A 22,883-nucleotide genomic window follows, 5' to 3' on the forward strand; every position below is an offset into this window, starting at 1 on the left:
TAGTTTTTATGCTTGGAAGATGCAAGGTGGTCACTGAAAATCTGTAGGTGGCTGAAGTGCAGCTAGCACCTGGGACTTCGTCTTCACGCTCCAGGCAAGAGCCCCTTTCTGAGAGTGGCTGGCGTGGTGTTTGAGGAGAGAGCCCCGTGTGGCGGCAGACACAGGGTTGAGGTCAGACTCGGTCCCTTCTTAGCGCAGCCTGCTTCTGATAGTGTCTTCATATAGAAAATGGAGATGCAAATATCTACCTTGCCAGTTTGTTGCCAAGACTAATGTGCTTTTAACCCCAGCACAGGGCATGGCCCAAAGTCGGATCTTCAACACATATTCTCTCCTCTGCCTCATTAACTCTTAACTGTCCCTTCTCAGGGAAGATCATCGAGTCTGTGACCAGAGTGCTGAGTACTGACATGTGCAGGCCCCTACAACTAGTTAGTGGCCGAACTAGGACCAATACCACATTTCCCAACCCCTAACTAAATATTCCCTTGTCAGTGATGCAGAAAGATGCTGGAATTGGGATACGCCGGTCCTTGGGTTAGGTGTGTGAGCTCTTTGGGCAAGAAGAACTTTAATGATGCAGAGTCCTTGACCTGAGCGGCTGGGCCTCCATTATGCACTGGGCCACAGGCTACCAAGGCAGCTCTGAGAACTGCATCAGAAACTATTCTAGGAGGTATATTCTGTATCCTTTCCTAACGTTAATTGTTTTCACCAAGTTCCTTTCATTTCAATAGAATTCCATATCACCCTGCGCTTTCATCATTTCAGTAATTTTAAAACGTCAAGTACAGTTCAAGGCTGTTTTTATAACTGACAGAACAAATATAGAGAAAAACATCTCAGTTAAAAATTATATAAAGGCACTTGTTCAAATGGTCCTTTAATTAGAGAGGTAATAACATTGACAGCTTAGCAGTTACTTCCTTATGGGCCTGGAACCCAAAACTAAAGAAATATTTGTTTTATCAAAACTCTACCAAAATTTTATTACTTCCACATAGTTGAAGCACGTGAATCCAAACACTGAGAGACAGGAATTGAAAATGCATGCATTTATTAAATCTAAACTTTCCTGTCAACTTCAGAAGGCTTGTTGTACGTGTTCATTTTTCTGTTGCTATAGTTACTCCCCTTCCCGTCACCCTGACAGTTGAGTCAAAGGCCATTGACAGTATTAACCTCAGGTGGTTGAGCTCAGGCTATTTTTAGGTTTGCCGTATTTTACTCATAATTGCACGTGGGTGAGCGGCCCACGCTTCTCTGTTCTGTGAGCAGCTGGGCTGAGCTGCCAGCTGTTTACAGGGAGTGTGAGCTGTTCACCCTGCTGGCCCTAAAGGCCCCACCTGCCCACTCCCGGGGGAGGTATTTCCAGTCTCTGTTCGGTATTTAGAAGTGGTTTCCAGCGGCTTGCCCTTTCATTGGTGGCTCATGTAAACAATGGCAGGGTTAAATGCAGTGAATTAAGGGAAGTTGGGTTTCCCAGAGTGCTGTAGCTCCTAGGAGCTTAGAATGTTGAACAGGTGGAAGCTTTAAAAGCCAACTCAGCAGTTCTTCATTGCGAAGATGAGGAAAGCAAGGTCCAGGAAGGATGAGAGGCACACAGCTGGCTTGTGGCACACACGCCATGAGTCTAGACCCAATTTCAGTCCCTGGCTTCTCTTTTACTGACGCTTTGACTAAAGCCAACACTTGAATCGGTAGTTGGATTTCAGATCTTCTGCTGTTTCATTGCACGCATCATTACCGATTTTGCACTTGTCATAATATTTATGTAAGAATTAGCTGTAAGAGGAGGCCAGTTTTGAAAATCAGTTTATTTGCTTCTGCAAGAACTTTATAAATCTCATTTTCTCATGTTTATAAAAACAACTTTCAATGGACGTCTGTGGAAATGTTCAATAAGGCAGTTAACTAATCACATTTGAAAAAAACAGGGAAGGAAAATGTGATCACCAGACAGCTTCCTCTCTGTCAATCACACTGTGATAAAAGTTTTCATTACTATTTTAAGAATTTTAAATGCTGCATTTAATTGTGGGCAGCATAGTCCTCTGTAGAAGGAGAAGATACCTTCCCTTGAGAATCTTGTTAAAAAGACAGATTCTTATTCAGTAGGTCTGATATGGGACCTGAGGTTCAGCATTTCTAACAGCCCCCAGATGACCGGATGTTATTGGCCCATGAAAGTCTTCAGGTAGCAAAGAGCAAAAGAACTTAACATTATGTGGGCAGAATTAAATTAATATATTCATAATCCTATTGATGTATTCATAACTCCACCCTTCAGGCACATGTACAGCTAAATTCTGTGGGCAGACAGCACACAGCCTCCCCTGGTATTCTCTTGTAGCTTTCAATCATGTGAAATTCAGTTCTCTTTTTAGCCTCTTTGAACTTGTTCTACTCTAGTAGTGAAAGGCTCTTCCCACCCACCCCCCACACCCCCCACTCCAATTTTATTATCACAAGACTTGGAACAGTTGGTCAAAATCTAACTTGTACCAGCCCTGTGCCTATTTAGAAAAACTCTGCAAACTATACACTGTCTTACCCTTTCCCAGGCTAAGATCCCACAACTCTGATCCCATGGCTTCACTATAGACTGTCCCATCTTCCATCATTTTGCTTTCCACTTGCTGGCTGCCTCCCATTTTCCCATGTGTTTTTCCACAGGAGGAACCCACACTGAATATCTTTCCTTCTCTGTCTTTTTAAAAATATAGTTTCCAAATCCTTCATCTTTCTCAAACTGTCTGACTGCATAGCCCATTCACAGCCCTCCATACCAGGCTGCCTCTCTGTCCTCCAATCCCAGCCGTCTCCAGCTAATGACCCAACAGGCAAAAGACTTGTCCACCCTATCTTGTGGAAACAGGCTTGCTGCTGATTGCTTGAAAGCTCAAGGACTCTGTGGCCACCATAAGCATCTCACACTAAGCATAGAGCTTGTGAGCAGGGAAAGTGAAACCCAAGTTAAGAAGGCTAATGTTCATTGCCTTAGGCCATGTTTAAATCCCTACTGAGTAGTAGCACTCAACGTTGACTACTGACTTTCCTCCTGTCAGGAAAACTTTCATGGCCTCAAATTCACCAAAAAAAAGTATTTCCATCTTAAACCTGGTTCACGGGATCTTATTTGACTAAATGATGTGATTTGAGGACAATCTTGGTCAAACTGCCCTCCTCTCTCATTGCTTCCAAATGAGAGGGTCCAATGACAGAACCCTAGGGTATTTCCTTTTAGTAAAGGAAATTTCCTTTTAGTCCTGGCCGTGTTTCTGCTTTTATTTTTAGAAGCATGTCTTCTGGAAAAGGCATCTAACCATTACTAGAGCTTAGAGACCTTTTAAGTTTAAAAATATATGTAAAGTGTCTTTTCTGGTTGACCCTCAGATGTGGGGTGACCCATATCATGAATATGATAGATTTTGCTGTGAGGAGTCCTACTGCCATGACATTCCCTGGCTGGCAGGGTGGTAAATCCTAAGAGAATAATATGCCAAGTGGTAGAGATGAGTAAAGATTTCTAACTCTGCCCAGTACTCTGTTTACTTGAGAACTATTTATTGTCACCAAAAACTAATGTTAAATGCAGGACACATATTTGCCTAGTCTTACGCTTGGATTTTCCTAACTAAATGCTCCTCTCCCAGTGCTGAGTTTAGGGTCTTCACTCATTCTGACATCTCGATGCAAAATAGGACCCTTGATTATATTTTCTGTGCGGTCTGCTTTTGTTTCTTAAGAAAATATTGAGCATGAAGTGCCTTACTTAGCTCTTAAGAAATCCTCAGTGAAAGTTATTTCCCTTCATCTGCCCCTACCATTTCTCAGTCTGAGATCTGGTTGATCATGTTCGTATCCCTTAATTCTTCACCTGAGAAATATCTCACCTACGTCTATTCCTCAGAACATAAAAATCAGCTCGCTTGCTGGCAGGAAAGCCCTGTATTGTTCATTCAGCCAATATTTATGAAGTACCTGATTTCTGATGTAAAAATACGTCCTGGGAGAAGTAGATTGGGGTAGGGTGAAGTGGAGGAGTGGTATTCTAATTGAGCTCGGCGCTCAGTGGAAGACGTGTGTAAAGCTTCAAAGTAGGGAGAGAGAGCAAGCCAAGGAGAATATACCTCGTTAGAAATACCTAAAGTGGCACACAGCTTCACATGAAACCACGGTCCTCCCAGAGCACCAGTGATTTCACAAACATGGGCAGGGACCCATGGGGTCCTAAAGTAATACAGATATGGTGAACAGACTACCATATTGGGAACCAAAGGACCTTGCATCCAGGATTCGCCACATAGAACTGTGCAGTTTCAGAAGACTTTTAGCCTCTGAGCCTAGTTTAAGATTACAGTTCCAAGAGTAAAAGATGAAGCAAGGGAGAGTCTAACAACTGGATGCTTGCAGAGGGAAGACTGTTAATAGGCAGCCAATGCTTAAACACAGTTTTAAGGTGGACTTTGAAGAAAAAGTAAGGTGTGTTGTTGTAAGGAGACTAGGAGGGTTTTCTAGAAGGGGAATGGCATTTGCAGAGACATGCAAATGCAAATGATCTGTTAAAGGATGAATATGACACCTGTAGTCTTCTACTAAACCCACCTTCTCCCAAGATGTGGACACCCATGGCACACACTCTGTCATTTGTCAGCAGTGCAGCCAAACCCAGTAGTGACAAATTACAGGTCTGCCCCCCTCCTTGACCCATCACCACCTCTTAAACCACTACCACTCTGAGCACACATGTGACCCTAGATCAACCCTACATGTGACCCCTCTATTTTGTAACAGCCTGCATATTTCCTAGAGTCTGGACAGTCCTTTATATGAGATTGTCTGAGGTCAAGGTAGCTAAATCTCTATCAGAGATGAGAGAACCACAAAGAACAGAATCCACTAATATGGGCATTTAAGGTAATGGAAAAGGGAAACATACTAACCAATAATAGTAATAGTGACCAATGTGTTTGAAGTGGACCATTTTGGTGATCCCATGTAACTAATCTGTCCAGCAACCCTCTGAGATACGTATTGCCCCCATTACCAATGGATTTACACAGATCTCTGCCTAAGGTCATCAAAGTTCAAGGTGTTTAATGCTAGGACCAGTGCTCCAGAAAGTTCTGACAGAAATGATACAGCAGTCTGTTTTGCATGTAGGTGACTTCCTGTCCTGCCGGCTGACCTCACTTAGGTCAGTTCCACCGCCAAATAAAGGGCACTGACATCAGAAGGCAATCAAGTCAGTGGCAAGACCCCATCCTATGCCTCTTCATATCTCTCTCTGGCCCTTCCATCAGTGCCGTGTATGGAAGTGTGGGGGAGCTGAGGAGTCCAGATGACGTAGAATCTAGTCCTTGCTGTACACTTCCCTGTCATGAGACCTCAGATAATGGACCGGGGATTGCTAAGCTTGGCTCCCTTTTCTGTAATAGGATGACAGTCCTCATCTAGAATGGTTGTTGGGATAGTCAGATGAGGTAACGTGGCCATGTCGAAATGAAAGGAACACTGTCCTGAGCTTCTACGGTGGGCAACATACTGTGCTAATGTATTTACTCTTCATCGTAATCCTTTGAGAAAAGTTCTGGTATTACCCTCCGGCATAAGGAAGCTAAGTTCCACCTCCACTGTAGATAGATATTAGTTCTGTTTTGTCCCCTTTCCACTCCCCTTCTTAATGAGCTTACGTTACCTTTTGTCCCAGCGTTCAAATGAAAACACGTTTATTCTAGCAGTGAAGACAAAGGGTTTTTAAGAAATTGAAAAAGTAGTTTGTGTGCCGCTTCCACTCCTGTTACAGTCAGAGATCTATTTCCGTGACGTTGACATCTCTTTAGATACAGTGGAGTCACCGTGGAACTCTTACGTTGATGAGATTTTTGGGTAATTTTCACAGAAGTAGTTATGTGAGATTTTCCCCCTTTAGTTTCAGTGCTCCAGCATTTATACTTTATAAAACTTAAGTAGAAGGAGATTGCAAAGAACATAAACTTCCTTCTACACAGAAACAAAAAGAAAGAGACTTTATCTCATCACTTATTCTGCCTCTTGCTATAAGGAAAAATGTGCGTTACTATTTTACTATTTTACTATTACTGCATTACTATTTTACTATTTTAAAGCATGAGGAAAACATCATTATGTTTTTCCATTTTTGCATGTAGATGCAACTGAAAGCAGATTTGTTACTGAGAAGTTGTATATTAATAGAATGGTCATAAATGCTACCTTAAATCAATGTATAGTTGAACTAATGCGGCAAAGGATTGACATGGCCGGTACTTTGTTGTTAGTAAAGTCAAAATTCCTGCATTCAAAAATTTTAAGTCTCCAGAGGTGCCCTTTGTTTTAATTTGGATGTCTGTGCCCTGGATTCCTTAAAGTGAGACTAGTGAGGTTTTACAGCAGAGGCTTATCATGAAAATTAAATGAAAAAATTAAATTATAGTGAGGTTTTATAGCAGAGGTTAATCCTTAAAATTAAATGAACATTATATACATGTGTGGGTTTTCAGGGCAGAAGGTTTTGGTTTTCATCAGATTCTAAAAGGTGATCTTTGATCCTGTCCAAAAAAATAAGGCTGAAAAGTTTCTGGGAAAGGGTATGCTGCTGAAGATAGTAAGGCTCTGGGCTCTTCTCCCACCCTGGGAGTGCCCTTGGCTCGCCTCACTGCACAGCAGGCCAGAGCCAGCCTGGAACTTGAAGTTGTACTCTGCGTGCAGGAGAGGATTGGTGGGGCTGTCTCGACCCCCTTTCAGTAAAGGAACTGGACGGCTTATATTCTGTGTAACAGGGAAGAGTTTAGCTGCCATACCAGGTCGGATAGTGTTTCCTCCCCATTCCATGTCCGTCTGGAACTTGTGAATGTGACCTTTTGGTAAATAGGGTCTTTACAAGATATAATTACGTTGACATGAGGTAAGACTTGATGAATCCAGTGACTGGTGTCCTTATTAAAAGAGGGGATTTTGAACACAAACATAGAGAGAGAATGCCATGTAATGATGGAGACAAAGCCAAGGGATGCCAAGGATTGTCAACAACCTCTAGAGGCAAAGAAGAGTGCTTCCCTAGAACTTCCAGGGGACACGGCCCTGCCGACACCTTGACCCCAGACTTACAGCTTTCAGAACTGAGAATAAATTTGTTGTTAAAAAAAAATTTTTTTACATTTATTTATTTTTGAGAGACAGAGAGTGGGGGAGGGGCAGAGAGAGAGGGAGACACAGAATCTGAAGCAGGCTCCAGGCTCTGAGTTTCAGCAGAGAGCCTGAAGCAGGGTTCGAACCCACAGACCGTGAGATCATGACCTGAGCCGAAGTCGGATGCTCAACCGACTAAGCCACCCAGGCGCCCCAAATCTCTGTTGTTTTAAACCACCCAGTTTGTAGTACCTTGAGACTAATAGAGCTGCTAATAACATAATCCAAAAGCAGTAGAATAAACACATCAGGAGGTTATTACTATTTTTTTCATAACTAAAAGAAGCCCAGAGGTGGGCAGTCCAAGCAGGTGTAGCAACTCCGTGATGTGCCCAGGGCCCCAGACTTCCTCTGGTTCATCACCCACAGTCCTTGCAAGCTGACTTGTGGAGCTCCTGCCAGCATTTCAGCAGGGAAAGTGGGAAGAGTAAAGGCCCAAAACCACAGACTGAGTCAGACCCAATGAGGAGATTCCCAGAAGCTCCATCTGGGGACTTACACCTCATTGGCCAAAGCTGTGTCACATGACCCACCTCGGCTGTGAGGGAAGGGGCACAGGGTGCTGCCCTGAGTGTGATCTGGTGAGGATCTTGGTGAGGAAGGAGTAGAGGGTGGGGCTGGGGGGTGGCCCACACACAGCTCTGCCACCTCTAGACCCAGGAGATGGTACCGTAGGGGGCACCTAGGCTTGTTGGCTGTTCATGCTTTTAAGCAAGCAAGAGCACATGGGATAAAGTGGCCTTTAGATCATGGGGCATCATTGTCACTTAGACCTGCAATGAAAAACAAGGGGCCTCTCCTCTTCCACCTTCACCGCCACTCCCCTCTTCAGCCTGCCCACTGCGAACACCACCACCACTCAGATGTTATGGGTTTGTGGCGTCCAGGAGGGCACATTGGGAGCACTTGCTTCCTGAGATTTTCAGGTAATATGGCCAGTATGATTTTGTAAGATGTCAGGTAGATACCGCTACTTCTGTACTGGGGTGATAGATCATATATTTAAACTCGGTACAGAAACCTCACTCTGGAGGTCCATTCCCACCAGTGGCAGAGTCCAAGGCTTAAGTCTGCCACTTAAAGGCAACTTTGTCTCTTACAAGTTAGCCATCTCAGCTGAACAAATGCCCCCAGTTAGAGTGTCTCCGCTTTGTCTCTTCTCCCTGCCAGGATGATGTCAGGGCTCTAGGATGGCTCACGTGTCTCTTTGGTCTTTGAGGAAGGATCTCTGGGTGCCCTCTGTGTCTTTGCTCACCTCTAAGGAGGTATCGGTTCCTGCATAGTTACCGGCCTCTGTCCCCACTGGAGCCATTGACTGATTGCCCTGCTAGCCTGTAGCCTGTGACCCTAAAGGCCTTCGGCTGTGTTGCCGCTGACCATGGGCCCCACATTACACTGGAGGCAGGAGCCGGGCACTTTGGCCAAACCTTTTGATTCAGGATATGTTCCACAGAAGACCGTCAAAGGGGCAGGCAGGAGCTGAAGATCGAGCTGGGGCAGCAGGATACATCACATTTGCTTTCTGCACGTTTCCTCTTTTCATGGTCCCCTGATCCGGCCTCCAGTGGCCTCCTCTCCAAGAAGCCTCCCGTGCTTCTTCCAGATGTCCAGATGTCCCTGCATCCATTGGCTGAGCTTCCTCCCAGGGCCCCGGAGTTATTCCCCTGCTGCCCCTGCTTACACAGCAGGAGCTGGGACATCTGCCCCACACTGTGGCTCAGTGTGCAGAGCTTACCGCCCCACCAAACTACCCAGCTGCTACGTGCAGCCCGCAGACCCTCAGACCTCTGCCTGAAAACCATGGCATTCGTAAGAACAGAAGTGACCATATTCAACCCCCTGACAGACCTACATAACTGCTTCTTGTCAGCTTCCTGCCGTTGGTTGTCGTTGATGTCTTGTTGAGTGGATTCTGCGTTGTTTTTCTGTTGAGAGAGAACAAATTGTTACAGGCTTTTAAGGAAACCAGAAACATTCACTCTCTAATTATATCTATTATTCCATTCCCATTCATCTTGCTTTCTTGTTTTGAAGCAGGCCTTTATATGAGCCAGAAACTACAGTCACGTTTTCTGCATAAATAAAAGCTGCTGTTTTTCTGCTGCGGTGTGTGAGAGGACTTGTCAGCATGGGTTAGAGAGTTATTCCTATTGAAGATTCTAACAAACTGTCAGGCTGGGCCCATGTTGACGGTATCAGTCATTGCCTTTTCCCTTAACTGCAAATATTTTTGGAAATATTTAGCATAGCAGTGTTTTGAAATGCAAGTTCCAAGAGTGTTTTCCCACGTTTGTTCAGTCAGTCAGTCAGGACTTACACTGTACCTGAAAGGTAGGTCTCATGCCAAGGGCCGAGAGGATAGCCCTGAACAAGACAGTCTTGGGGCTTGTATTCCGTTGGGGGAGGTGGACAATAGACACGCCAGCAAATGCATGTGAGAATGCCAGATGGTGACAGGTGCTTCGTGAAAGTACAGGAAAAGAGATGATGTGGCAGCGGCCAGAGGCTCTGTGACCTGGGCTCCCTTAGTTTGGATGGGCAGGAAGGCTGCTCTGAAGAGGCATCATGGGACCCGAGTTGAACAGTGAGGAAGAGCTGGTCTGCACGGATGTGGGCCCAGCCCCCCAGGGCCAAGAGAGCAGTGTGCCAGCCCTGCCTCCGCTAGCAGTGGGGCAGGGGCGGGCCAGCAGGGAGTGATACACAGCTCTGGTGGCCGTAGGGGGCCAGGCATACAACTGAGGAGTCTCGAGTCGAGACTGAGACCGCTCTACTGAGTGAGTGACTAAGCATGGGCCTTATAAGGCCCGTGCGTATAAGTAGGTGTGATTTAAGGCCACAAAATAAGCAAGTAGATGTTAGTGGAGGGTAAGCCTACTTATTGTCATGATTCTCCGACTGGTGTGCATGTTGGTATCCTCTTTAAAGTGTGTTTTAGTTGCCCTTCACCCCACACATTCTCCTGCCTAGCCCCGGTGGGGGGGGGAAAGTGTGGGAGGGCTCTTCCTCCTCCCCTGTTCTCTCCTGAGAACCCCGGCTCAGTCAGGCCCACCAGCAACAGGGCCGTGTGCGTCCCTTAGGCGTGTCGTGGGGGAGCGCCGAGGCCCGCTGCATGTTGACCGTGCAGCTCAGTGTGATGCTGAGCCTGGTGGTCACGGCTGACTTGCTGGATCCCCCCGATCTGGCCTGGGTGAAGGACTTCTCACATGGAGGGTGAGCCTCCTAGAGGACATAGAGAAGTAGCTCCTGTGAAGACCCCGGGTGAAGTCAGGCAAACTCCATAGGCAGTGATGTCCGATGGCAACCTGTGGTGCCTTGAGTTTGTTCTTTTATTCTCACCATTTTGTTGAGTTTACAACATGCTTTACTGTTTAAATCTTTAAAGACGGTGTCTTTACTGACTTCAGTCACCTGGGAGGACCTGGTCTTCAGAGACAGAGGTGAGTTAACCCGATGGAACCATGAGTCAGTGTAGGAAGCTCAGAATGAAACGCTTCCTCCCAGAGGCTGGATGAATGCTCTATAGACTGTTCACATTGTAGGTTAGCAGGAGGTGCCCTGGTCTCTCTGCAGAAGTGAAGACACATTTGTCATCATAAGAACACATTTGTGTCTCGTCGGTGGGAAGGCTGTGCTCACCGGGCTCGGTGCTCCCCTCTGCTCTCCCCCACACCTGCCTCATCTGCACTTTGGCAGAGCGTCCTTGGTGGAAATACTTACTACGAGATTGGACAGAAACATTTCCAAGCAAGTAATGATGTGGCAGCAGATAAGTTATACTCAGGGCATTAGTTATAAAATAGCATTCTTCTATTTTCAGTAAATATTCAAGATGTGATATTACAAGAAAATTTGGAAAAAGAAGATCAAATTCTGGTTTCTCTGGCAGGATTAAAACAGGTATGTCCATCGATCTGACTTTGTGTCCCGCTGACCATCTTTCAGTGCTTGTTGGGGAGGGCATCCTGTGGAGGGTGGACCATGCACATATTAAAGCCAACATCCCCCCAGCCCCTCATTTCCTCCCAGACAGAGCCCATCCTGAACCGCCACCTTTTTACACCTCGTGCTCCTACGAGTGATTATGTCTGACTGGCTTGTAGCCCAAGCTACTTTTCCATTCTCACCCTTGCTTCTTCCTCATACCAAAGCCATTCAGTTGGTTCCTCACCCAGAGCTGGTGTTGCCCGGTCCGGCAGCATGTTCAGTTGTTTACCCGTAAACACATGCTGTCCTCGGAGCACAAGCCACCCACGGCAGGCCTCAGACCCACAAGGACCACACTCGCCCAACCCTTGGAGGGCTGAGTGGAACATACGCGTTAATGAAAAGAGCGTGCTGCTCTCAGAGCCGTCTGCCTGTGTTATTAACAGTTCAGCTGGGGTGCAGCCACTTGAGTAGCTAAGGGCCGTTCAGTGGGGCTGAGTATGTAGGCAAATGGCACTTCCTGCTCTAAGATAACTGCCCAGGATGTGACACCCATGTCTGACCCCATGAGAGCCTGGCCATTAAGACTCTGAAATTTTCCTTGGTCATTAATAAGTCCATGGCTTTGATAGAGTTGGATTTTTTCCTGTTATTCCTTTCTTGTGGTAATATATTCATCATCCTATTAAAAAATGGCCCATGATAAGTCTAGTTTAAAGGTATTAGAGGTTTAGCTAGCATTTCAAAACAAACCCATTCACCTTTTTCATGTATTTTCTTCTTTTTTGAAAAATAGATCAAAGACATTCTAAAAGGTTCCCTGCGTTTCAACCAGAGTCAGCTGGAAGCTGAGGAGAATGAGCAGATCACCATCTCAGATGATCACTACTGCTCCAGTGGCCAGGGCCAAGGCCAAGGCCAGAGCGACCAAACACCTGGGGCCACCAAGCAGGTATAAGAGCTCTGATGAACTGTGTCACATGAACTGGATGGGGGCACATTCATGAGAGTTCTTCAAAGCAAGGAATAATGAAAACTTTGCCAAAGTCATTTCAAATTACCGTGTGTGAAGTCCAGCTGTGAAATACCACGGGTGGCCTGAGCCAGAAGTGCTGTATACAGCTGTGCGAGTTACATACCCTAGTGCCCTACGGGGTACCGTTCACAATGATAACAATTAGGCGGTTATCTCCCAGAGTTGTCCAGTATACAACCTACATGCCTGTATGCAGCAGCTTTGGCCTGAACCTCCTACCAGTCCTATTGTGTGACATTAGAAAGCCAGATCTCTGCCTCAGCTATTGGTTACCTCTAGCTGACGCCCCAATTCCCCGTTAGCACAGGAAGTGCTGTTCATTCTTTCCCAGTGCTCTCCTGAGTGTACTTCAGTTGGCTAGACCTTTTTTTTGCCTTCGTGGAGGAGGGCTTCTCATTAATGTCCATCCTCTAAGGGAGAGAGGTCAGCGAAGTCTTCCTGTAAAGGATCAGCTAATTAATATTTTAGGAGTTGTAGGTGACATGTGGTCTATGTCACGTATTTGTTTTTGTATTTGGTGTGTTTGTTTCTTTGTTTTTACAACCTTTAAAAATGTATAAGCTATTCTCAGCTTGAGAGCCATACAAAAACAGGCCACGGACCAAATTTGGCTTATGGGCCATAGTTTGCTGACCCCTGCTCTCAAGGTGTCGACATAGTATATAATTTATTCTAACATAGGAACATAGAATTTTCCAGTGAGAAAGAATCCAAGAAATTCCTCTTGTGCTTAGTCCTGTCTGCTTATTTTACCAGTGAGAAAATGAAGGCCTCAGAGGCGCATAGGCTCAACAGGCATCACGTTTCCAGAACTTCTGTTCCAATCCAGTAGGCTTCTAGCTCCACCATGCTTCCTCACTATACTTTCTCTGACAGGACTAAAAATCCCCAATAATACACTTTTTCATGACTTACAAAGTTTCATCTTGAAAAATGAACATTAGCAAAATCTCATCTAAGGCTCTCTCTCAAAACCGAGCATCCAGATACTTAGAAATTGTTTTTGTGATGAAAAAACCAAAATGATATGTTAGAATGGGAATTTTTTTCGTTTGAAGAGTACTTTTCAAGGAGAGAGAGGCTTGTGTGGTTAATTTCATTCAGCTTTAAAAAGAAGTTTTCGGGGCGCCTGGGTGGCTCAGTCGGTTGGGCGTCCGACTTCGGCGCAGGTCATGATCTCGCGGTCCGTGAGTTCGAGCCCCGCGTCAGGCTCTGTGCTGACAGCTCAGAGCCTGGAGCCTGTTTCAGATTCTGTGTCTCCCTCTCTCTCTGACCTTCCCCCATTCATGCTGTGTGTCTCTCTCTGTCTCAAAAAATGAATAAACGTTAAAAAAAAAAAAGTTTTCATAGAGCATTTAGTCTGCATTTTTAGCCACATGAATAGAGCATTAACATTGCAAGTTTAATTTGATTAGTTCCTCCAAATTCTCCTTCCCTAAGCAGATGTTTTTCAGTAATCATTTCTTCATTCAAATTTTGTTGAGTTTAGGCTCACCCCCCAACTATTTTTAATTGACAATGTTGTTTTAAAATTTAACATGATTTTTTTTATTTGAATGTGTAAAAATATTACAGAAAAAGACCTTTCAAAAGCACTAATGAATTTGCTAAATTTAAAGCTTCTTGATTATACTTTGCCATTGTTACTCCCAGTTTTCATTTTGTAAGAACCTACCTGTTACCGCCATTGCCCCAGCAGAACCCGTGTGCACACTCAAGGTGAGCCAGCCGTGGGGTGTAGATGGCCCGAAATAGGCTATGCCCTTGCTCTGGCAGGGCCACGCTCCTGTGCAGCATCCAAGAGACCTGCCTCTGTGTGCGCTTCTAAAACACAGTCAACCCATCCTGTGCCCAGAGACCCCACAGCTGCCTTCTCTGCATCTCTGTTCCTCTGTAGGGTTAAGTGGAAAAGAAGAAAAGCGGGAAAAGGGAAAATAGCAGGGCTTTTCTTCTTTGCTCATTCCCGCCATGGCTTCTTCCCCAAGGATGTTGGCAGTTTATAAAAACAAACAAAAAAAAAAACAACCCTGTACTCCTGAAAGAGGTTTTATCTGAGAAAGGAAGAATTAGGGAAGCAGTGCTGTCCTCTTGCCTTCACGGGAGGAAAGGCAAGACAAATCCCAGATGAAGCAACAGGTCGCATAGAGAGCCAGATGTCTGGAGCCTTGTGCCCCGGTGCCCGGGGATCTGGTCTAGATTCATACAGGAACCACCAGGCTGGAAGTCCTGGCCCAGCATCTTTCCTTAGGAACCCGTGTCTCAAGCCTTGGGATGACTGTCAGGGCTTGGAACTGGCGGACTTACTTTCTTACCCTGTGGGGCCAGGGTGGCAGAGGGGGGCTGGCTCTGGACGGGAACGTGTGGGCCAGGTGGGTGTTCTGAAGGCGTTTTCCCTCCTGCCTCCCAAAGGTGAGCTGAGGGCCTGCTCTGCCAAGTGTTCAGGGTCCTCAGGGTATGGGATGTAGTCCCCGCTGATGAGCTTCCAGTTAGAGGGCCAGAGGCCGGGGCAACAGTGCGAGGCGGGCTTTGGAGACATTTTCTGGAGATGTAATCACCACGTCTTGGTGTGTGGTGGGTTGTGCCACAGCTCATTCCTAAGTTGGGAATGTTGGTTTAGCACGAAAGTACGTGCAGAGGACAATGCCGAGGGTCAGGCTCACCGCCTTGGGGCAGGTGGCTCAGTGCCCTTCCCCATCAGGAGCTTCAGTAGGGCTTTTCCCTTTTTGGAAATGCACGTGCCTCACTCCCTGCCAGTATGTTGGTTAGTACTGTTCTTTCCATTCGATTCACAAATCGTATCCCCAGCTCTGAAAAGGGCAGATGCAAAATTGTATTCTGTAGAATGGGAAGAGCCACATTCTTCCCCTTCCTCCCAGTCTGTGCTTCACACACTCGTTTGGAAGTTTTTTGGTAAACTTGACTCAACTCCATGGCAGTAGACGGCAGGACCTTGTAGGACTCTAGATTCTTTTCGTCAACCAGCCCACATCATGTGCCTCACTGGTACTTGGGGCCCCTATTTTTATTTGTATGGTCTATATCTGCATTGTCTAAATACAGTAGCTACTAGCCAGATGTCTATCTAAAATTAAATTTAAACTCATTAAGATTAAATGGCTTTAAGTTAAAAATACAGTTCCTCCGTCACACTAGCCACCTTTTAAGTACTCAATATCCACCTGTGGCTGGGTGCTTCTATATCAGCATAGAAAGAGCACACTTCTCTTGAACAGCTAGTCCACAGTTGGGCGCACCTGCATCCACCATGTTCCTAAACTCAAGGTAAGAAATGAGGCAGGACGAGGACAGCAGGTCGGGGTCCGGGGGCTGTATATTGTGCTGGTCCTGGCCAGTTTTAGGCAGGACTGATGTATTGAAACCTCCCGTTGTATAGTATATGCTTGTGTTTGGCAAAAAAAAAAAAGAGGATTGTGTAAATGATATAAACAGAACCAGGTAGTAGCAAAGGCTGCTATGGAAATCCAGAAAGAAGGCATCTTTGTGTTTAGAAAAAAGTTCTAGGTAGGAGTCCAGAAGAGTCCAGATCTTTTAATTCGCTTTGTGACAATGGCCAGGCCACCAGGCCTCTGAAATGGGCTTCCTTTTGTGATCTGTAATATAAAGGTGAGGAGGGGTAATAAAAGAAGGTCAGGCCCTGCCAGCTCTGCCGTGCTTTGTCTGAGTCAGTCCATAATTTTTTCTGGGAATGGGAGGCAGGGGGGTAACCCAAGATTAGTACCTTGACTTCACTACTTTCCCAGAAATGTGCCAGATAATTAGAGTGATGGCAGGAACCTCATCTTTACTTCCAGTCACAGGCTTTATAACGTATTTCTCCTCTTCCAAGTCTTGTAATGTATTCACTGTAAGCCAAAGGAGAGTGGGTTGTCGTGGTATTTCTGTAGTCACTCTGAAAATAGGGCCTGCTGTACATGCTCTTTTTATTTTCAAACTAAGATGAGCTCTGCCCGGCAGCGTTCCAGCCACAGACCCTACGTGGGGTGAGAGGTCAAGGTTTTCACAGTTTACCGTGCAGGACAATGGTCACATGAACAGTGTCCACGCTTTGGAGGTAGAAGGTTGAAGCTGAGGTCCCACAGCCCAGCCTGCCCTGCACCCCGTGTGCATATATATGCGTGGGAGCACAATCCCCACTCACATGTCCCTTCCAGCCTCTCCAAGGGTGGCACCGTCCGACTGGGTACACCTCACAATGGATGGTCTTTCTCTCCCAAACTGCCCTAGTACCAGCTATGATCACATCCCCTTCTACCAGAGTGCCAGGATCTGTGTGTCTCCTCAGTTTTGTAAGAGTTAATGTGTTGATGGAATGGAAACAGCTTTAAACCTTGAGATGAGGAACTTCAAGACCTGTTGTCTCAAGCCCTGTGATCTCAAGGCTAATTCTGTTTCTGTTCTCCCAATTAAATATCTTAAAGGTGGACAAAGGGTCAGAAGGTAGAGGCACCTGAGCCATTATTTAGCTACTCACCATGCGCATGTCACCAAGAACATGTAGTTCAGAGAAAGCACTGTCAGTCAAGCCCAGATTTCCCTTGGAAGTGTTGCCAGCTACCTGTCCAGGCTCTGCCCACAGCCCACCGGTGGCCCAGGCCATACTGGTCTGGAGGCCAGAGGATCGGGTGGCACTTCCAGCCACGGTGCTGTGCGCATGTCGTCAGACCTCAGACTCCCGCCCCAGCCCCCACCCACGCTATGGGAGAGTAGGCGAGGTGGGTGGTCGAGCAGGTGTGGGTACCACACCAGCTTATGTCAGCACTTCTTCCGCCTGGCCAGCTCTGGAACATCCTTGGTCAGGCTGTAGCTTTCCTCACGTCAGGGCGGGCAGGGGCTTCTCCGGGCTTAACCCAAAACCCTTACTCATGTTCATAGATGTCTGCATTTTTAGTTAAAAACGAACGCTACTCATAATTGCTTAAGAAGAAAGGAAAATCATGGTCAGTAAAGCACTTCTGCCTTTCTACCTTTTGCCATATACTTGGCACTTAACCATTCCTGGTTTTTGTGTTTGCCACCATTGTCCCAGGGGGCCCCTAAGCGCATACCCGGGATGAGCTGGTTATGAGATACATACATTAGGCCCTCCTGAAGGTATTCTTTAAGCCGGTAGTAAAACCGCTCCGGATCTGGGCTTACATTAGGGAGCCAATTCTGTGTGATTCATATCCATGCACATGACCTCACTGCACGGTGACCACACACTAGGTCACAGATGCTGTCCTTATCCCCATTTCGCAGATGAGAACATTAAAGCCCGAGGAAGACGAGTGATGTGCACGGCAGGGTGCCACGTGCAGCTGGCAGGGAGTCTGTCTGCAGCCTGCTGGCTGTCTCTTGAGCCGGCTTCTCTCAACTTATCAGGCAGGAGATTTACTCTATTGCCCTGGGAACCCAGCATCCAGCTTCAGGGGAGCTGGCCCCCCGCCACTGGGAAGCACCTGGCCAAACATCGCATCTTTCCAAGGAAGAGCATCAGGCCAGGGGCCTGAACTTCCATGAAGTGCTCCCAGGGCTACTACTTAGTTCTCTCATTTCACTGGATTCTTCTCTCATCCACCTCTACTTCTGACTCTGCTTCACAGTCCTCTTCAGAAACACCAGGGCGCACGGACAGAGGGAGCGCAGACGACTTCATCCTGGTCTCCAAAGAAGACGACACGGGCAGCACCAAGGGGTCCTTCTCAGGCCAGGCTCAGCCTCTTCGCACCCTCCGAAGCACCTCTGGGAAAAGCGAGCCCCTGGCCCGCTCCCCTCTGGTGTTCTCTGACCCACTGATGGGCCCAGCCTCAGCTTCCTCCAGCAACCCCAGCTCCAGCCCCGATGAGGACAGCAGCAGCAACAGCAAGGACTCTGGCTTCACCATTGTGAGCCCCCTGGACATCTGACCACAGTGCCCTTGGCTTTCCTTGTAGGGACTGGCCACCCCCCTCAGCGGCCCCAGGGTCTGCCTGAGGCTCCCCCAGCGGAGACCCCTCTGAAACCAACACTTCCTTCCCAGCAGGCCTGTGGCCCTAGCGCAGCCCATCGGAACCCTCCAGAGAGAGGCAGACGGGGCCACAGAGCACACGGACTGATGTTCACCAGAACGTAGACAGGGCTTTCGTGGCCCTTACCTCGTCCCACCCCACCCTTCCTCTGAGGTGGACCTGGGTTAAGTATCCAGGACCATGCTCACTGTCAAAAAAAAGACCAAACCACAATTAGAATCACTTTTCCTCTGTCCTCTTCTCCCCAACTAAGAATTAGGTGTGGCAACTCCTTTAATTATAACTAGAGAAGGAAGAAGAGTTGGTTTCAAATCTTCCCTCCCTCAGAGCATCAGGCGTAGGAAAATCGATTGATATCAAGAAGGCTTTCTCTCTGGAAATCTGTATCTCAGCGTCTTTCATTCCTCCTTTGGGAAGCCATACAGCAGAGCCAAATACAACAGAATGGACTAGAACTGGTAGATTCCAGGCCTGGAAAAAAACCCATCACTGACCTTTCAGAAAGTTACAGCGATCTTTAGAAACAGGGTCTAAACTTAGGAATCCTATTTCAGTGTGATGGGAGTTAGATTTTTTTCATTTCTTAAAGAGTACATTTCCAGACCTCAGGCCAGATCGACTCTGGCCATCACTGACCCTCCTCAGACAACTGTATTTCTCCTCTTAGGATCTTTCACAACCAGAAAGCAAGGTCACGTTGAGCCAATCTTTGCTGCACTGATTTCAAAAGTTGTAACAATATTACTTCCTTGAATTGGTAAATGTGACCCTGACTTGTGGGATAAACATCTCTCAGTTTTCTGGTAAAGCCTCTGTAGCTTTGACGCTAGAATACATTTGTCACCTGTCAATTGAGAAGTAAAGGGAAAAACCCAAACTCATTCCCATCCAGAGTCAGGATCTCCCATTGGCCTTAAAGTAGCAGTAACAGGGAACTAGACCTGGAGTCCCTTCTGGGGGAGCAGGGCTTCCCGCAGAACATTCCAGATGTCAGGAAGGTGTGGGATTTCTGCACAGCCCTTCCTTGCTGGGAGCCAAGTGTAGGAGCTGCAGGGCCTGGGTTCGGTTGTGCACTGCGTCCCAGGCACCACCGCTGGGGCAGGACCAGGTCTGGCGTGGCTGCGCCTCCCCGGGCTTCAGCACAGGGTGGGGATTTGTGCTTTTCCGTAGGCAGCTTATGGAATCGCACTGGGCAGAAAGCATCACAGGAGCTGTTTGTCTCCTTAAGGAGAAGTCTCTATAGAGGACACTTCCCCTCGCCTGTGCCCAAGCAGGAGTTCTGACAGGAGAGCCACAGTGCCCCTGCCCTGAGGTGACTGGCTCTTAGGGCCTCTCCTCTGAGGATGGCAAGGCCTCTGGGCAGCGGAACCTGTCATGCCCGCGAGCGAAAAGCTAACTTTGAAAGAATACACACCGTGTACATCCTTCCCACTGCTAACCATGTATCTCTCTACAGACAAACGTGATAATGACCTCATTTCCCACGTGCTCTCGCTCTCCAAAAACTAGTGACGACTCGAGAGTCAGCCACTACAGAGAGGGTTCTAAGTAGCTCAGATTTGCTCTTAACCTCTAGCAGGAAAATCTCTGAACGCGTGAGCTGGAAGAGGAATGACAACCCCGGTTTCGCTCAGATAACAGGGTTGTTGGGCCTTCCATGGTCACTCAGAGATACACTGATGAGCGTCCTGAGTGTCTGCCCAGCCCCCTGTGGGAGTGACTGAGTAAGTTACTGTGTGTCGCCTTGAAGACACTTTGTATGCTCCCAAGGTCCCCATGCAGTGAGTGGCCTTGCAGCTGCACCGGGTTGCCATTATTTTCTCTCCGAGGACCTGGTTTGGGGAGCTGTTGGTGTTTTCGGTTCTAAGGTAAGAAGCCTGGAGCCATCCTCGCCAGGGCTCCAGGACAGCGGCTGGAAAGGGCCACAGAGCTGGCTGTCCCCTCGCAGTGGCGGACAGCCGTCTGCTCGCTTCGAGCATTTCCTTGGCCCTGAGAGCTAGAGTCGTGATAGTCCAGTGTCAGTGGGCACACGGGAGCTGCCAGACAGCCAGCACCCTGACAAGGCTCTAGGCTCCCTCCCTGCAGTCGCAGTCGGCCGGGTGTCTGCGAGTCACTGAACACCCCCGGCCCGCCAGCACACCAGGGGCAGGTCCTCCGTTCTGTGCTTCCGTGTCTCTGCTACACGGGAAGCGATGGGGTCCCTCAGAGCTGTTGCTTCTGCGGTCCCCAGTGCGCTGCTCCCCCCTCAGAGGAAGGAGGCACGAGGGGGAGTGGGACGTGGGCAGTGCCACCCTCCACTTTCCATAGATCCATGGGGTTTGAGAATTGTATTACTCTCTCAGTCGTTTTAAGTGACTTGTTATTTTTCATAGTCGAGCATTGTTTGCATTTTTATTAGTTACAGTGCTATTAAAAGAATGTGTTCCTTTTTTATTATTTTATCAGGTACTTCTGTTTCATTGCACATTTTTTTAAATCCTGAATATATGAAACCTTTTTATTTTTCTTTAACAAATATAATCAGTGGAACCCTCTCATGTTTTGATTATTAGCAGTTAAATAGATTTTATATATGTAAAGCTTAGATGAATTCTGTCATCCACTTTTTTAATACGTGTGTCTGTGTTTCATGCATTCCTCTCTGATCAGTTTGGAAATTTGAGTTAAATTTTCTCTCTGTACATTACATATGAGAGCTACAGATTAGAGAAAGAAAGTCATTATGACTTTGCCTTACCTTTTGTATATGCCAAGGGGTCTTATAACACTTTAAACATTTAATTATACTGGATTCTTCTTCCAAAGGTGATCTCCTGCAAATGCTCACTTCTAACTGCAATCTGGTAAGAAGTAATACCACTGCGGAATAAGTGTGACTAAAAATACACCCGAGGCCTCCCTGTGCTTTGCCTTCTCTGCATCTGACAGAGTTCATTAGTCCTTCGGGTCTGATTGCCCACCGCTAACACGAAGGACTCCTCCACTTTGTCAGAGACGATGAACAAATACAAAACTCAGTGGCAGTTACGTTGTCTCCTAAAGATAGGTAATCTGCCAGAGGTGACTTAAATTTACTATTTTTGTTTTCATTTTATTGTTTACTTAAGAAGTTGCCTCCAGGGGCTGTTACAGAACCAGTGTTGCGGGGAGCAGGGTGAGGGGCGATGCAGGCCCTCCCAGTGGCTGTCCTGTGGAGGCCAGGCCATGCCATCATTCCATCCCCCTCCCCTGCAGGTGCACACCGGTCCCCGCCCCCATGTGTACAGAACAGGGGCTCTGGGGGGCCGTGGGACAGGGAGAGGAGGCCGGGATGAATTAAGGAGGCACCTGGCAAGCCGAGCTTCCTTCTCACGGGCCAAAACCGCTTCCCCACCCCACCCCACCCCCCGTGTTACTTTCAAAAGCTCTCTTTTTATAGTGTTGAAAAGAAATCTAAAGTTCCTGTAAACAGGCTTGAGACCACTTTGATGTAAAAGTTGTCATAATAATTTGTCTCATGATGGCACAATTCATTTGACTTATGGAATATCCTGTTGTGCCATTTATATCCTATTGCTTTGTTCTCATTCATCTTTACGCTGTAACTCACACTGATTTAAGAAATGACTTCTCCTTTTGGCAAAGTGATCCCATTAAATACAGTTATAATAAAAGACTAATGTGAAACTGAGAATGTAGCTTGACTTGTTCTGGGTGGGGGACCAGGGCAAGATGCTGAGCAGGCCTGAGTCACAGGACACCAGTCCAGGACATGGCCAGCAGGGCCCCCAGCCCAGCCTCACCCATGTCACTGCATGAGGCACTTCCCTAGGGCTCACGCCTAACCGTGCCAGTCCCTTCTTCCCCAATTTGGGCCCTGCTAGGCCCGCTGCTCCAAGAAGTCATTTAGGGGTGTGGCCCCAACGGCTTGCCCTCCCCTCTGCACCGTCTCCCCTCCACACCAGGTTTGCCCTGGTAGCCTCACTTATGCCCACCTAACACAGGGTTTGATGCAGGGCCACAGTGGGGAGGGCTTCCCCAAGTCTTAACTGACAAACTAGGAAAGGTAAGGGGGATCCTTTTAGCTTAGGTAGAGCCATGAGGCCAGTGATACCTTTGTGCCACTGCCAGGATTTGTGCGTGGGCCCATCCCTGGCCTAGGTCTCTGTCCCAGGCCCAGCCAGCAAGGGACTTTCCCTCCCATGGGTCACAACCCATTCCCCCAAGCAACTTTATTATCCACAGGTTCTGCCATGAAAAAGTTGGAGGGCCCGGCACACTTCTCAGGTGGCTCGTGCTGGTGATGGTGACCAGTGACAGCCACGCACGCTGGCATCCCTCGCTGGCCGCCGGGAGCAGGGACCCTGTGCGGCAGGTATGATGGGGGCTCCACCCGTATCCTCTGGGAAGACCACTTCCGGGCAGCTGGCTCATCCTCCTGCACTACCTACATCTGTGCCTGAGAGCTTTGGGGCCCCATCTCCCGGGAGGGGCTCTGCTCTGGCTGAGGAGCAGTGAGTGCAGGCTGGCGGGGGAGGGAGGCTTCCCTGCAGGGTTGAGTCCAGGTGCTGAGTGCCTTCCCCTCCTGACTCCCTTCCCCACTCCTCCTTGGCATTTTGCTTCTCCCACTTAAGCCACTCTTCAATCTTCTCTCAGGGCCAGCCCCGGGGAATCGGGGAATCGCACTAACAACACATCCTCCTTCCAGGACCCCTTCTACAGGC

At 47.6% G+C, this 22,883-nt stretch overlaps 1 protein-coding gene across 9 annotated transcripts in view; it reads left to right on the forward strand.

The window, feature by feature from the left end:
* TBC1D5 (TBC1 domain family member 5) overlaps window positions 1-21,850 on the forward strand; it is a 544,621-nt gene extending 522,771 nt beyond the window's left edge. For all 9 annotated transcript variants that reach the window (XM_040480107.1, XM_040480108.1, XM_040480109.1 and 6 more), the window contains 3 exons: window positions 11,030-11,109; window positions 11,933-12,088; window positions 17,776-21,850. In XM_040480107.1, coding sequence (XP_040336041.1) covers window positions 11,030-11,109; window positions 11,933-12,088; window positions 17,776-18,078 — 539 coding nt within the window. In that variant the 3' untranslated portion in view covers window positions 18,079-21,850. The remainder of the gene's footprint in view (window positions 1-11,029; window positions 11,110-11,932; window positions 12,089-17,775) is intronic.
* The last annotated feature ends 1,033 nt before the right edge of the window (window positions 21,851-22,883 follow it).

This window comes from Herpailurus yagouaroundi, unplaced genomic scaffold, assembly GCF_014898765.1.
Source record: "Herpailurus yagouaroundi ecotype Mexico unplaced genomic scaffold, PumYag 159, whole genome shotgun sequence".
In the NCBI taxonomy this organism is placed as follows: Eukaryota; Metazoa; Chordata; class Mammalia; order Carnivora; family Felidae; genus Herpailurus; species Herpailurus yagouaroundi.